This window comes from Pyxicephalus adspersus, chromosome 8 (genome assembly GCF_032062135.1).
Source record: "Pyxicephalus adspersus chromosome 8, UCB_Pads_2.0, whole genome shotgun sequence".
NCBI classification, from domain to species: domain Eukaryota; kingdom Metazoa; phylum Chordata; class Amphibia; order Anura; family Pyxicephalidae; genus Pyxicephalus; species Pyxicephalus adspersus.
The window spans coordinates 73,707,233-73,723,391 of record NC_092865.1 but is presented as its reverse complement, the minus strand read 5'-3'; the positions used below and the strand labels follow the sequence as shown (position 1 = coordinate 73,723,391).

Genomic DNA, 16,159 nt, shown 5'->3' with positions numbered 1-16,159 from the left:
AATTTAACAATATACGCAATCATACAATTGTAATACATTACAGATTTGTTAACAGGCAAAATAAATTAAATTATGCTGGACCACAGGTCACTGGGAAACATTTATTTGAAGGTTGCTACATTTTTTCATGTGTAATTACCCACAGACAATACTTTATTTTCTGGCACTCCTCCTACCTGGCACACCTATGAGTCAACTACGCCCCTTTTGACCCCCCCAGGACCAGCTATCTAAGATAAAAACCCTTACCTCCTTGACTCCCTGTTCTTTTTCTGTCTTTGCTCCAGGGCCTTTTGATGAGGGTTTACTGAAGCTGGCTTCTAGCAGGGGAGGTAGCTATACAATGCTAGAGATCTCTGGTTCCCGTTTTCTTCATTTTTTCTTCCTAGCTGAAGTTGTTCTCTTACTTCCTGTGGCCCCTATCAAGCATGTCTGGTGATTACCACTGTATGTTGGATTCCTTTTTATTCATGTAACTGGTGTTCATGTTTTTAGGTGGGTAAAATTGTAATTTTTTGCATACATACAGGAAAGTGTACATTTATTTTTATCTCCAGATACATCTCTGCCTGCCTTTCAAGCTTTAACCTCATGGCAAAGGTAGAAGTGACTTTTTTTCTTATCTTTTTATATGTACCCTAAATTATTCAGTCTGCCTTGATACTTGATACTCTGCTTTGATAATGATAGATCATTTTATATGACTGCTTCATTAAAGGGATAAAAGCCCTTGGAGAAATACAAGGGATTTTGCCTTTCCCAGTCCAGGCTGGCGCTCCTCTAAGAGGACGAGGTACAAGGGAATGATACCCACAGGTTATTACCAGTAAGAAAAGGTCTTTTTCCCATTCCAGAAGTCAATCATTGTAACTTCTGGAGGGCGAATCATGTTGGGCATGTGGGGAAACAGCTTTGCCATCTAAATTAGTCTGTGCTATGTGCTTTAAAGAAGCATACCATGAATAAGAGGCCAAGTCTAAAGATATGAAAGAGTATATTGACCAGGCCATCGTGGAAGGTTTAAAGAAGCTTACTGCAGGTGCTAGTGCTGATACACAGGATGAATTAGTCGGACAGTGGGAACTGCTGAAGGGTTTGGAGGTGCTTGGCTTCTCAATCGCCACTATAGAAGTAGAGGTATTTTCCAATTTTTAAAAAGGAATACATAACCTTTCCATTTATGGTGAGGTTAAGCAACTCTTTGTAGATGAATGTTTGAAACCCGACCTCAAATGCTTGTTGATGAATAGGTTTACTAAGTTATGTCCACTAAATCAGAAGGATATGGAGATTTGGGATTCACACCTAGTAGTGAACGTAGCTCTGCAATGGTTGATCAGGGATGTGGTTCTACTAATGGAAAATTATGTGGCTTTTAGAGATCTGATGTACAGCAGAATGAAGGAAGATTTCAAACGAAATTATTCAGCAGCAGGATTGGCCAGTTGGCCGGCAGTTGTGCTCACCTCAGTATCAAGAGCCTTATTGGCTTGGGTGGAATTGTCAAAGGATGCACTAAAAAATGGAGCAAAAGGTGCCTCCACTGATTTTTGTTTGGAACAAATAAAATCAATTGTAGATTTCCTGGCAGAAGCAAGAAGAGCTCTTTGGTCAAGGCAGTGGATGGCAGATTCAGTGTCAAAGCAGGCATTATGTTCTATTCCTTTTGAAGGAAATGTGGGTGTCACTAGAGGGTGACAGGAAGCAAATCAAGTTTAATGCCCAAGAAATGCAGATGTCAATTGTTTGTAAGGTCCAGCCGGATATACTGGGTAAGTTTTTGGGACTTTAGGGCAATTTGGCCCGGAGGATCCTTTCAGTAACAATGAAGATGTCTTTTTGCAGACTTTCCAAAACTGGAATCTCCCAAATAACTAAACCGGCAAATAAACAATTCTGAAGGTGGCTCTACCCAGGGTCTGGAGTTTGGTGCCTAACTCAAGCAGTGATACCTGTTCTCATGGAAAAGCAGGGAACAACTTTTTACTCCAGACTATTTCTGGTTCAAAAGGCTTCATGAAATTTTTGACCAGTCTTCGATCTGAGGCATCTGAGTGCATACCTACAGGTCAAGTCCTTTTGTATTTTTGCAGTCCTCCACCTGGGCAACTGGATGATTTCTATCAATCTAGAGAACACTTATTAACACATTCCAATTACTCAACAACATCAAAAGATACCTGCAATTTACTATTCGGAACCAACATTTTCAGTTAATATGCCTGCCCTTTGGCCTAGCGACTGCTCCAAGGACCTTCTCCAAGGTTTTCATATCACTGGTTGCCTTTCTAAGATTTCAGGGCATCAGTCTTTATCATTATCTGGACGATATACTTGTGCTTGCAAGGTCCAGCGATCAGCTCCTGAAAGACAAACCGCAAGTACTGACAACTGTAGCACAATTCGGCTGGCTAATAAATTACCAGAAGAGTCAACTATTTCCTAGTTAAACAATGAAGTATCTCGAGGATAATTGACACAAAAAGAGCAAAAGTTTTTCTTCCACAGTGGAAAATAGAACGGCAGAAAGACTGGGCTCCACAGATTTCCAGGACTCCAAAGGTGATCGCAAGTGAATTTATACTGGGTTTGATGACTTCTTACATCTTGGTGGTTCCTTGGGCCAGATGGCACATGAGAAGACTACAAGTGTATTTCCTTACTCAATGGGATCGAGTGTCACTAAAACAAGAGATCTTTCTTCCATTAGCACTACGAAGAGATCGCCTATGGTGGACATGGGTGCAAAATCTGTCCAAAGTGGCATCATTAACTCTGATTAGACAAGCTTGACTAGAGATGCAAGTCTAGCAGGCTGGGGAGCCCATTGCGACAAAGACATGACCAAGGGCAATGTTCAGTTTCATTACCAACAGAATCCAACCTGCTGGAACTAAGGACAGCATGGCAGGCGTTGAAAGCATTCTCAACTTACCTGTGTCACAAAAAAAGAGTGAAGATTTTGATTGACTACAAAACAGCATTAGCAAATATCTCCAAATGGGGGGGGGAACAAGAAGTCAGCGCCTGCTTTAAATAGCATCAAGGATATTTGCATGGGCAAAACAACATCTGCTGGACCTTTCCACAGCCTGTCTTCTGGGGATACAAAATCAGCTAGCGGATGCATTAAGCAGATCATTCCCAGACCCCAAGGAATGGTCTTGGATCCTACTTATCTTCAACCGATTTTCAAACAGTGGGGGACTCCGGGGATTGATCTCATGGTATCAGCACGTGATGTGCAAGTCCCGACCTTTTGTACGAGGTTCCATTGCAAACAGGCTTGGGCTCAAGATGCCTTTTCCATCAATTGGAACTTTGGTGTTCTAAATGTTTCCCCCAATATCACTAATCTTAAAAGGTTGTGCAAACAGTGTGTCAAAGGTTTATGAATGTGTACAAAGGGAACATGTGATAAGATGCCATTTGGTATACCTATGGTTTGGCGAGAACAGGAGATAATTTCAGTGACTATTACTTTTGTAATATGAAAACTTCAGCATATAACAAGAAAAAATAAATGTAACAGAGTATCCTAGTCTACCATCGGCTATACGTCCAGTGGCTCATTCAGATGAAATCCCAGTACTGGTTTCCGTTACACTACCCTCTATTGAAGAACATGTTTATAGCGATGAACTAGGTGACAACAATGATGAAGAGTTTAAAATTGAAGGAGACTCTGTTTGTAAGGGATTTGATCAGCATGAGCTGAGTGATATGGATTGTGATTTGGGACTATCAAAGAAGGCTTCAGAACTCCTAACTCTCAAGACTGCGTGAAAAAAACTTTCTTGAAAAAGGAATGAATGTATCGTATTTTCGAACCAGAGAAATTCATTTATGCAGTACATCAGAACTGACAGTGGCTTTGGGTATTGCCATAACATACCTGCTTTAATGGAGGAATTGGGAATTCAAATCTATAACTCAACTGAATGGCGACTAATCATAACTTCAGCATATACCAAGAAAAATAAATGTAACAGAGTATCCTATGTTTACCATCTGCTATACGCCTAGTGGCTCATTCAGATGAAATCCCAGTACTGGTTTCCGTTACACTACCCTCTCTTGAAGAACATGATTATAGTGATGAACTAGGTGACAACAATAAAGAAGATTTTGAAATTGAAGGAGACTCTGTTTGTAAGGGATTTGATCAGCATGAGCTGAGTGATATGGATTGTGATTTGGGACTATCGAAGAAGGCTTTGGAACTCTTAACTCTCAAGACTGTGTGAAAAAAACTTACTTGAAAAAGGAACGAAGGTATTGTACTTTCGAACCAGAGAAATTCATTTTTGCAGTACATACAGTGGCTTTGGGTATTGCCATAACATACCTGCTCTAATGGAGGAATTGGGAATTCCAATCTTTAACTCAACTAAATGGCGACTAATCATCGATAGCTCAAAGTGGAGCTTAAAGTCTGTCCGTCTTCACAATGGCAATATTTTTGGGTCAGTCCGAATTGGCCATTCAGTTTCTCTTTGTGAAGAATATGCAGACATAAAAAGAGTCATTGAGTTGCTTCAATATGACCAACAAAGTTGGGTCATCTTTGTTGACCTTAAAACTGTTTGCTTCCTTCTTGGTCAGCAACGCGGATACACCAAGTATCCCTGTTATCTGTGCATGTGGGACAGCAGAGCTTGTGAGAGGTATTGGGGGGAAAGGAATTGGCCTCCAAGATCTGCCCTAAAACCAGGTGATCCAAACATTCTACAGGAGCCACTTGTTGATAGAACAAATATTATATTTCCGCCTCTGCACATGAAACTGGGTCTGATGAAGCAGTTCATTAAAGCTTTGTCAACTGAAAAAGACTGTTTCCGGTACCTCATTTTTGCATTTCCTAGCCTGTCATTTGAAAAAATAAAGGCGGGTGTGTTTCATGGTCCACAGATTTGGCAGCTCATCAAAGATGAACATTTCATCAGGACAATGTCAGAAGTCGAAAAGAATGCTTGGTTATCATTCAAAGCTATTGTCAAGGACTTTCTTGGAAACACACAAGCAAATAATTACATAGAAATTGTCCAGAAACTCTTGGAGAGCTACAAAATGCTTGGTTGCAATATTAGCATCAAGGTGCATTTTCTGCATAGCCATCTTTCTAACTTCCTGGAAACCTTGGTGCAGTCAGTGATGAGCAAGGTGAACGATTCCACAAAGATTTAAAGGTCATGGAAGGACGGTATCAGGGTAGATGGGATGTACATATGATGGCTGACTTTTGTTGGAGCATCTGTCGGGATTGTCCTAACACTGAACACTCCAGGAAAAGCTATAAGCGTAAAATATATCCTTAACCGCTTACCCGATTAATTTTCAAATGTTTTACTGTTAAAAAAAATGTCATAGAGTAACAATAAATCCTTTGTATGAACAAAATAAAAAATTAAATAAACAGTACATTCAAGTTATTATTTCATTCTTTTTTCATTGTATGTAAAGTTTGTATGTTTTTTGACAAAAATGGAGGTTACCCTGTATCGTAAAAACTGGATGCGATAGCAAAAAACTGGGGTAATTTCTGGATTCGCCACCCAAAAATTAGTAAAAAACAAGTATAAGATCTAACTCAACAAAAAATGTGTTCCACATAGATTTTAATTTTAGCCCTTTTAAACTTATTATCCATTATTTTTTTCAGTGGGCTTGTGTAGAACAGGCTTGAAACATTCCCATTTCTGTTCTGTGTTCTTTGAGGACAATATTGTCTAGCAGTCCAAGTCACAGAAAGCCACCCTTAATAATGGAAAATTTGCTCACTTAAAATTAAATGTTTTTATATTGCCTGTTTTTGCATCATGTGTACATTTTACATTAAATTAAATCATATTATGGTCACTGCTACCCAGATTTTTTTTATATGCACATTTGTTATAAGCTCTGCATTGGTAGAAAGAGTATCCTTTCTAGTTGGGGTTTCTATAAACTGTTCCATCAAATTATCTTGTAATAAATTCACAGATTTCCTCCCTTGTGCTGTTCCTGTAGTACCATTACTCCTGTCAATGTCAGGGTAGTTAAAATCTCCCATGATTAAAACATTCCCAGTTTTTGCTGCTTTTTCTATTTGTGCTTGTAGTTGATTTCTTATTTTTTCCTTAGCACTGGGTAGCCTATAGCAGACTCCAGTAATTCATTGTGTACTATGCATCCCCACATTCAACTCCACCCATAATATCTCAACCTCATCACATTCTCCATAAACAAATTCCTCTATTCACATTCACTTTCAGATCACTTCTCACAAACAGACAAACACCACCACCTTATCGTTTTACTCTGTCTTTACGAAAGAGTATACCCAGGAATGGTGACAGCCCAGTCATGTAAACAACAAAGCTAGAATTCAGCAACCCCAACTAAGTCATAATGCTCTTCATTCATTAAAGCATCCAACTTCCCTATTTTGTTTTCCAGACTTCTATAATTGGTGAACAGGCTCTTTAATCCTTTCGTTTTTGCTAAATCCTTTTGTTTTTCAGTGCAAATAGACCTGGGCCATCCACAGTTTGTGTGTAACATGAGAAGCTCCTTATATGTATCCATAACCCTCCCCCAAGTATCCCCAATCCACCCTCCAATAGTGGCTGACCCCTGTCTGACCTATCTGACGCCTTCTTTACCTGTCCCACCCCCCCTGTCCTAGTTAAATATCCCTTCCCCATTCCCCTAAATCTTTCCTTTAGCACAGCAGACCTCCTTCCATTTAGGTGCAAACCATTTCTGGCATATAGGTTGTACCCCAATTAAAAGTCAGCCCAGTGTTTTAAGAACCCAAACTCTTCTCTTTTACACCAGGACTTAAGCTATGCATTCAGCTGTCTAAGCTCCCTCTGCCTTTCCTGTGTTGCGCATGGCACAGGCAATATTCCAGAGAATAAAACCTTGGAGGTCCTTTCCTTCAACTTGAAACCCAGTTCTTTAAACTGATTTTTAAGGATCCTCCATCTTCCATTTATCCTGTCGTCGGTTCCAACATGGACCAAGACATCTTGGTCATGCATAGCCCCTCCCAGTAATTTGTCCACTCCGTCCACCACATGTCCAACCCTGGCACCAGGGAAACAGCAAACCATTCGGTTGAAAGGTTTTGGGCGACAAACTATTCCATCTGTCTTCCTGATGATAGAATCCCCTATGACAACCAATTGTCTACGCCCTCCTGCATTGCCTTCACCATTCTTTCTAGATGGGCTGCTCTCCTGGCTGTTAGGGGTAGCAGTACCATCCAGAGTTGCCACCACTGGGTCTGCCACCTGCACATCCTCACATACCTTTGCAAATTTGTTAGGGTGGTCAAACACAGGGCTGTCCTTTCTTCTCTGGGAGTCCCTACCATTCCCTCTAACTACAGTAACCCAGCTCTCTACATGTTCATCCTGATTAATCTCTTCACCCTCCACATCTAAGGCATTAGGGTGATCCATTGATTTTAGTGTTGTAATGTGCTTCTCCATCTCTCTAATGCATGATTCCAGAAGGGCGACTTGCTCACATCTGTCACAGCGGTAATCACCTAGGAGCTCTTTCCCCATTTGTGCATAAATATAGCATACATATGTGCACTGAACAAAACCTTCCACCTTGCTACCACTCATTTTCTCAGTTACAATGTTTATTGTTTTCAAGGAGTTATAAAAGTTTATTTACAGTTTGTAGTTACTATAAGAATGTTTCCAAACTCCTGTTTATTTAACTTCACTTAATGCCCAGAACCTAAATCACCCGTGAAACCTTGACTACTCTCCCTTAGAGGTCAGCAAGGAAAGAGGAAATAAAAGTGTTGAAACACTCTTAAAAGCACGGAAGCCGACAACCAACAAGACAAACTCTAGAATATAGAAGAAATTTGCACAGATGGCACAAGAAGAAGGATTCTCTCCAACAAAACCAACTCCAGCTCAAGTCTTGGAATTCTTGCAGTCAGCATTAGATAAAGGTCTTAGTTAAAACACAATTAAAATGCAAGTATTATTATTATTATTATTAATAAACAGGATTTATATAGCGCCAACATATTACGCAGCGCTGTACATTAAATAGGGATTGCAAATGACAGACTAATACAGACAGTGATAACGGGGGAGAGGACCCTGCCCCGAAGAGCTTACAATCGAGTAGGTGGGGGAATTTCACACACAATAGGATGGGAGATATGTAGTGGTGGGAAGTAGTGATGGTTTCAGAAGACAGAAAAAGATGGGTAGGCAAGTTTGAAAAAATGGGTTTTGAGCGCTCTTTTAAATGAGCAGAAAGTAGGAGCAAGCCGAATAGGACGAGGAAGACCATTCCAGAGAGTTGGGGCAGCTCTAGAGAAGTCTTGTATCCGTGCATGTGATGAGGGTATGAGTGAGGAAGTCATTAGTAGGTCATTGAAGGAGTGGAGAGAGCGGCAGGGGGAGTATTTTTTTACCAGGTCAGAAATGTAAGTGGGACAATAACTGTGTGGGGATTTGAAGGCAAAGCACAGGAGCTTGAATTTGATTCTAAGGTGAAATGGAAGCCAGTGGAGTAAACTACAAAGAGATGTAGTGGAAGAGGAGCGGAGGGAAGGATGGATGAGTCTGGCTGCAGCATTCATGATAGATTGTAGAGGAGAGAGTCGGGTTAGTGGAATACCAGAAAAGGGATGTTACAGTAGTCCAGACGAGAGATGATAAGAGCATGTACAAGGAGTTTGGTGGTCTCAGGGGACAGGTAGGGGTGGATTTTGGAGATGTTGCGTAGGTGAAAGTAACAGGATCTGGAAATGTTCTGAATATGGGGGGTAAATGAGATGGCCGAGTCAAAGGTGACACCAAGACAACGTGCCTGAGGACACATAACAGTGTTGTTAAAAGTTAGATATATGTCAGGGGGAGATTTGGAATTTGAGGGGACGATGATGATGAGTTCTGTTTTATCCAGGTTGAGTTTCAGGAATCGGTCAGACATCCATGATGAGATGGCTGACAGGCAGCATGCAAATGGTACTGTAAGCCAAAGGAGGATATGAGACTACCGAGAAAGGAGGTGTACAGAGAAAAGAGGACCGGTCCAAGAACTGACCTCTGGGGAACACCAACAGGGAGGAGAGTTGGTGAGGAGGAGTTACCATTGAAAGAAACTTGAAAGGAGCGGTCAGACAGATAGGAAGCAAACCAAGAGAGAGCAGTGTCACTGATACCAATGGAGCACATGATTTGTATTAGAAGGGGGTGATTAACAGTGTCAAAAGCAGAGGAAAGATCAAGGAGAAGGAGCAGGGAAAAGTTGTCTTGAGACTTAGTACTGATGAGGTCATTGGCCACTTTAGTAAGGGCTGTTTCAGTGGAATGGGCAGCTCTAAAACCAAACTGGAGGGGTTCAAGGAGAGAGTTGGTGCTCAGGTAATGGGTGAGTCTTTTGTAGACAAGGCGTTCAATAAGTTTGGAGACATATGGGAGAAGAGAGATAGGACAGTAGTTAGAGGGTAGGGAGGGTCCAGTGAGGGTTTCTTTAGGATAGGGAGAATTATGGCACGTTTAAAAGCTAAGGGGTATTTACCAGTAGAAAGGGAGAGGTTGAATAGTTCAGTTAGGGCAGGGGCCTGGATGAAGGAATGGGCACAGAGTAGATTAGAGGGAATTGGGTCAAGCAGACAGGTAGTAGACGGAGATAATGATAAAAGACTTTGTCCACAGTAATAGGGCTGAGGGAGGCCAACGATGATTTACAGGTGGAAGGGGTGGGTATGGCTGAAGTGGCGCGGTGAGCAGAGACATCATGTCTGATTTTGTCTATTTTATCTCTAAAGGAGGTGGCAAAGTCTTGGGCAGAGAAGGTTGTTGTGGGGGGAGCAGGTGTGGGGTTTAGGAGGAAGTCAATTGTTGAGAATAGGTTGCGTTGGTTGGAAACTTGAGGGGAAATGACTGTGCACAAATAATTTTGCTTGGTGACCGTGAGCTGTGTGTTAAAGCTTTGTAGCTTGGCTTTGTAGTCTATGAAGTCAGCGCTAAGGCCAGATTTTCTCCACTTGGGCTCAGCTGCACAAACAGTCTTTTGTAGCTGTTTGGTGTGATTGTTGTGCCAGGGTCGGAGGTTGGCAGGGCAGGGGTAGCGGAAGGTGGCAGGGGCAACTTTATCCAAAGCCAAGGAAATAGAGTGATTTAACATGGTGGCAGCTTCATCTGGGGAGCGGATTTTGGAGAGGGTGGGGGTTAGGGAGGCAGGAAAAGGTTGTGGTCAAGGTTACGGATATCTGGCCATTGACCAGGTCTGGGATGTGGCAAGAGAGGGCAAGAGTTCGATAGGTTGAAGGTGATAAGGTTGTGATCAGAAAGGGGAAATGGTGTTTTGTCAAGGGGGGGGAGGTTGCAGAGTTTAGAAAATACCAGATTAAACTGCAGGTCGTGCCGGCGCCGCTGCTCCTAATTGCAGGCACGGGCGCCGGGTCCTATCTTTCAGGTAACCCCACTACCTGTGTTCCATGCCTGAGTTTCCTTCATGCTGAGACTTGCTGTGGTGTTTGAGCTGGTGTGGGTGTGTCTCTCTTAATCTATGAGGTAACACATACATGCCCTCTGTTTTCTACAGCCTATGGCTGGTTTTCTGCAGGTATTTAAAGGCACCTCCTACTACAGGAAGTTGCCGGAGCAATCTCTAGGTTTACCTTGTGTAACTCTCAATGCTAAGGTGTTTTCTCTGTTTTGCTTTGCTGTGTACTGGACCTTGCTTACGTTTTGGACTTAGCCTGTTTGCTGCCTGACCCTGACCTCGGATTACGTTTTTGGACTTTGCCTATTTGCTGCCCGACCCTGACCTCCGATTACGTTTTTGGACTTTGCCTGATTGCCGCCTGATCCTGACCTTGGATCTTTGTTTCTGGACTTCTTGGCCACGCAAGCCCTTCGGTGCTTGCACCGGGTTTCCTGACTCCTGTGGTCAGCTGCCACTGGCCTGGGGATTGCTCTGGAGTGGCCTGGGGATTGCTCTGGAGTGGCACCTGGCAGCTACCCCGCAGCCCAAGCCTATCCTCACCATCAGAGGCTCTAGTGAAGACCTGGTAGCGGCTTAGTCACGCCCCTCTGGAGCATACCCAGTCAGTGGCACACTGGGTCCACACCCGCTTGCATAACATTACCAGGTCTAAAGAGAAGAAACTTCGTCCACAGTAACAGGGCTGAGGGAGGTCAGTGATGATTTACAGGTGGAAGGGGTGGGTATGGTTGGAGTGGCGCGGTGAGGTTGGGCTCATCCAGCAGGGGGACAATGAGTTATTAGACTGGAGAGGACAGGGAGTAATGCCAACAAAGAGAGAGCAGGGTGAATAATACATTTTTTACAGATAATTGCAAACCATATGCATACTGTAGTATGTAACTGTGCAAATATCAGGTCTTTGTGATTCTTAAAACTGTTTTTTTCTCAAGTGAGAAGCTGTGATGGCAGAGGCACAAGCAAGTTTCAGGTTGTTGGAATTAAGGGCCGTCATGAAGTTTTTGTTTCTCCAGGGAAAGTCAGCAAATGATATTCACAATGAGATGTCACAATCACTGGGGGAGAAGTGTCCTTCCTACAGTACTGTCAAAACCTGAATTTCACTGTTGAAAATGAGCCCTGAAATGGGCGCCCCCCAACCTCAACTGATCTGGCAACCTGCGATGCTGTCCATGAGCTGATTATTGAGGGCCGGCAAATATCCACAAAAAAGATAGCCCAGATACTTGACATCTCACAGGAGCATGTTGGGTTTGTTATCACCACTATCCTAGACATGCGCAAGCTTTCAGCGAAGTAGGTGCCGAAAAGTTTGAACAGTGATTAGAATAAGGAATGAGTTGAAGCATCCAAAGCCGTTTTGGACAGGACTTTTTGGCTAGGTTACTGACTGACGTTGAAACCTGGCTCCACATCCATGATCCTGAAATGAAGGAACGGTCAAAGGAATGGCACCACAGCGGGTCCCCACGGCCGAAGAAGTTCCAAACCTGAAAATGGGCCAAAAAAGTCATAGCGCGGGATTTCTGGGACAAAGACAGTATTCTGTTGGTGGACTACCTACCTCAGAGCTCTAGTATCACCAGACAGTATGATGCTAACCTCCTGGACCAGCTGAAGGAGGCAATTAAGACAAAACATTGTGGAAAGTTGACCAAAGGGATACTTTTTTTGCAGGACAATACACCTGCGCACATGTCCAACGTTGTGGCTGCCAAATTGAACACCTTGAGTTTCCATTTGGTCCACCATCTCCCCTACTCACCTGACCTGGCCCTTTCGGACTGTTATCTGTTCCCGAATTTGAAGAAACACCTGAGGGGGCAACGTTTTGAGGACAATTCTGACGTCAAAGATGCTGCTGAGAGCGTGTTTGTGGCCCAACCAAAGGATTTTATTTGAATGTTCTAGAAAAGCTGCAACTACGCTGTACCAAGTTCATCAGTCTCAGGAGGAAATATGTTGAATAAATGTGTTATTCCTAACTCTGGCTCTCTTCTTTCTGGGCAAAGCCAGGAACTTCTCAGCACCCCTCATATATATATATGCATAGAAAATTTTAAATTATTTAACTCAGTCAATATCATGCTTTGGTGGAAAGTTAAGCAAAACGCCTATAGAAAGTGATACCAGTTTATGGGGTCAGTGACTGATTATTTCCATAAAATGTGCATACTTTTTAACATAACTGCATATTTGCTTTATTGAACCATTATGCAAAACATTTTAATACCTGTGGTATTGATGACCCTTCCTCTTGAAGAAAGATTGGTTTCTGTCTGGATATGGATATAGTTTTGTAATATTCAACAAGTTTGTTAATAGACTTGAATTTCTCAGTCCATAATCTGTAATTCCCAAACTTATCTCTCATGACTTTGAAATGTTGCACATCTTCATCATGCCTAAAATTTTAAAACAGAATAAGCAAAGAAATTACATTGGTGATAAATAGAAGACGTTAGAAGTAACTTCTAATGTTTAAGATAACTAAGGTACAGGAGAAGCTAACCTCTACATGCCTGAAATATGTCATTTTTTGCACCCACTACACCCAAGTAAACTATATTAAAGCCTGAATAAAGCTTTTAGCTCTGATATCCAATATCTGCTGCATCCTCATCCCTCTGACCAACAAAGATGAATACATATGTAAGGAATGGGAAATGGCACAGATTTTTTTTTTTTTTTTAGAAGTAACCAACAAAACATACAAATACTTCATCAAACAATACAGGAGGTGTAAAGCAATACATAATACATAATACAAAGAAAACAGTGACAGAACATAGCAATAAACCTTGCTAGTACTGGTGTATATAAAAAAAAACATTTGACAATATTGCTCAGTCAACAAATATAAAAAACATCTGAAGAAATCAGCTTCCTGAGAAAATAGAGCATATTCTAGCTTAGTTCTGTTGGTCAGCAGTTTTCAATAATAAGTAATAAGGAAAAAGTAGAGAAGAGAAAAGAAGAAAAGAGGGAATAAAGTAGAGGAGAGAGAGAAAAAAGAAGAAAGGGGAAGGGGGAGGGGTTGAGCAGGGAGCTTAAGTAGGGGGTGGGAAGTAAGGTAGGAAGGGGGGGTGGAAATATCTGTGCAATGCTAGCGACCTAAGCCAGAGGACAGACTAATCCTATATAGTCTGCTGAAAATCGTCCCAGTGAAGTGCAAGTATGCTGCACACACCTCCAACACATTGGGTCTGCATGTGGATAAATTTTCATTAAACGGTCTGGGGTCCTGTACCATCTAGTAATTTGTAATTTGTTCCTTGGTATCAGTTACTAATCGAGGCCCTATGTCCATAGTGTAGCATGCTGTCCTTTTGATCACTTGTGAATTGAATATTAAGGTCCCTCTCCTATTTAGAAGGGAGGGTCGGGGGGATCACGTGACATTAGGTGCAATTTATACATGTATGAGAGTACTCCTCCTAATGGGTCTCCAGACATACACCAGATTGTAGATTATAGATTGTATATGGTACGTCTCTCATTCTGCAAAATCTCAGCCCTGTGTATGCAATTGTTTTCCCCTGCAACCCTCATCTGATTGTATATGGTAGGTCTCTCATTCTGCCAAATCTCAGCCCTTTGTATGAAATTGTTTTCCCCTGCAACCCTCATTTGATTGTATATGGTATGTCTCTCATTCTGCCAAATGGTACGTTTCCCATTATAAATGAATTTATTGCACCAACTTTATTCTCCTCATAGATTTATCTGTTCACTATCCCTTAGTTCCAGCTGGGTGAACATTGATATTTATTGCCCTGCTAACCCCTCCTTACCCAGGTTCAACTGATATCCCAAATTCCTTGTTACTCCCATCAGTCCATCCATATTCAGGGCCCAAAGCATTTCTATTTAAACAACAGGCAAGGTCACGTTGGGACCCTGGTCACGTGCCCAAATGTTAAGTCCCCAAATTATAAGTGCAATGGGAATTAATCCAGGGAATTGACACAGACTTGGACATATAATTATACTCTGCAACTTCTACCTCCTGCCCTCCTGGACCGATTTATCCATCTGTAGTCCAACACATCCTCTGCTGCTGCCTTTTTGAACCGGTATTTCATCAAACCATCTCTTTGACTGAATCATCATCCCCACTCCTGGAACTCAGCAAGTTTACAAGCTTCACTTGAACACATATTACTGGACTGCTTCTCTTGGACTTCAGTTTACCACATTGTTCAATGTACGCATATGGTTTGCACTTATCTGTAAAAATGTATTATTTATCCTGCTCTATCTTTGTTGACACTACTCCCTGTCCTCCCCAGTCTGATAACTCATTGTCTCTCTGCTCCTTCATTCTCCCTATTTCTCTCATGCACCTTTTTTCCCTACTGATACTCTCTGGTGACATCTCACCCAACCCTGGTCCCCCTCACCGCTTTCCATATACTCTTAGCAAGACACTCCCTTCTCCGAACCTCATCCCCATTCACCCTACCCATAAATCCTTACCCCCTCTCTCTGGCAGTCTATGGAATGCCCGATCTGTTGGCAATAACTTAACCTCCATACACAACCTTCTCCTTTCTAAATCTCTGAACTTTCTGGCTCTCACTGAAACTTAGCTTTCCTCCTCTGACTCTGCCTCTGCTGCTGCTCTCTCCTATGGAGGCATGCAATTTACACATACCCCCAGACCTGGCAACAAAGTAGGGGGTGGTGTGGGTCTTCTTCTCTCACCTAACTGTACATACAGAGTCCTTCTTACCCCATCCTCTCTCATTTTCACCTCTTTTGAAGTCCACTCTGTCTGTCTTTTTAGCCCCTTAACTCTCGTTGTTGCTGTTGTCTACCGCCCCCCTGGCCCAGTATCACAAGTTTTGGATAACTTTGCATCCTGGCTCCCACACATTCTCTCCCATGACCTGCCCACCCTCATCCTTGGTGACTTTATTGTTGCAATGGATGAGCCCAACCTCACTGCGCCACTCCAACCATACCCACCCCTTCCACCTGTAAATCATCACTGTCCTCCCTCAGCCCTGTTACTGTGGATGAAGTCCCTTCTCTTCTCTCATCATCTCCATCTCCTACCTGTCCGGTTGACCCAATTCACTCTCATCTACTCCGTGCCCATTCCTCCACCCTGGCCCCTGCCCTGACCGAACTATTCAATCTCTCCCTTTATACTGGTAAATACCCCTCAGCTTTCCAACATGCCATAATTCTCCCTATCCTTAAGAAACCCTCACTGGACCCTCCCTACCCTCTAACTACTGTCCTATCTCTCTTCTCCCTTATGTCTCTAAACTTCTTGAACGCCTTGTCTACAAAAGACTCACCGATTACCTGAGCACCAACTCTCTCCTTGATCCTCTCTAGTCTGGCTTTAGAGCTGCCCATTCCACTGAAACAGCCCTTACTAAAAATGGCCAATGATCTCATAGGAGCTAAGTCCCAAGGCAACTTTTCCCTGCTCCTTCTCCTTGATCTTTCCTCCGCTTTTGACACTGTTGATCACCCCATTCTAATACAAATCATCCACTCCATTGGTATCAGTGACACAGCTTTCTCTTGGTTTGCTTCCTATCTGTCTGACCTCTCCTTTCAAGTTTCTTTCAATGGTAACTCCTCCTCAACCACTCTCCTCCCTGTTGGTGTTCCCCAAGGGTCAGTCCTTGGACCGGTTCTCTTTTCTCTGTACACCTCCTCT

The 16,159-nt window shown here is 42.6% G+C and overlaps 1 protein-coding gene across 1 annotated transcript in view; it reads right to left on the bottom strand.

Moving 5' to 3' along the window:
• Positions 1-16,159, bottom strand: part of GRAP2 (GRB2 related adaptor protein 2) — a gene marked incomplete in the record, with an annotated part of 180,549 nt that overhangs the window by 2,096 nt on the left and 162,294 nt on the right. The window contains 1 exon segment of the mRNA XM_072421157.1: positions 12,713-12,884. Coding sequence (XP_072277258.1) covers positions 12,713-12,884 — 172 coding nt within the window.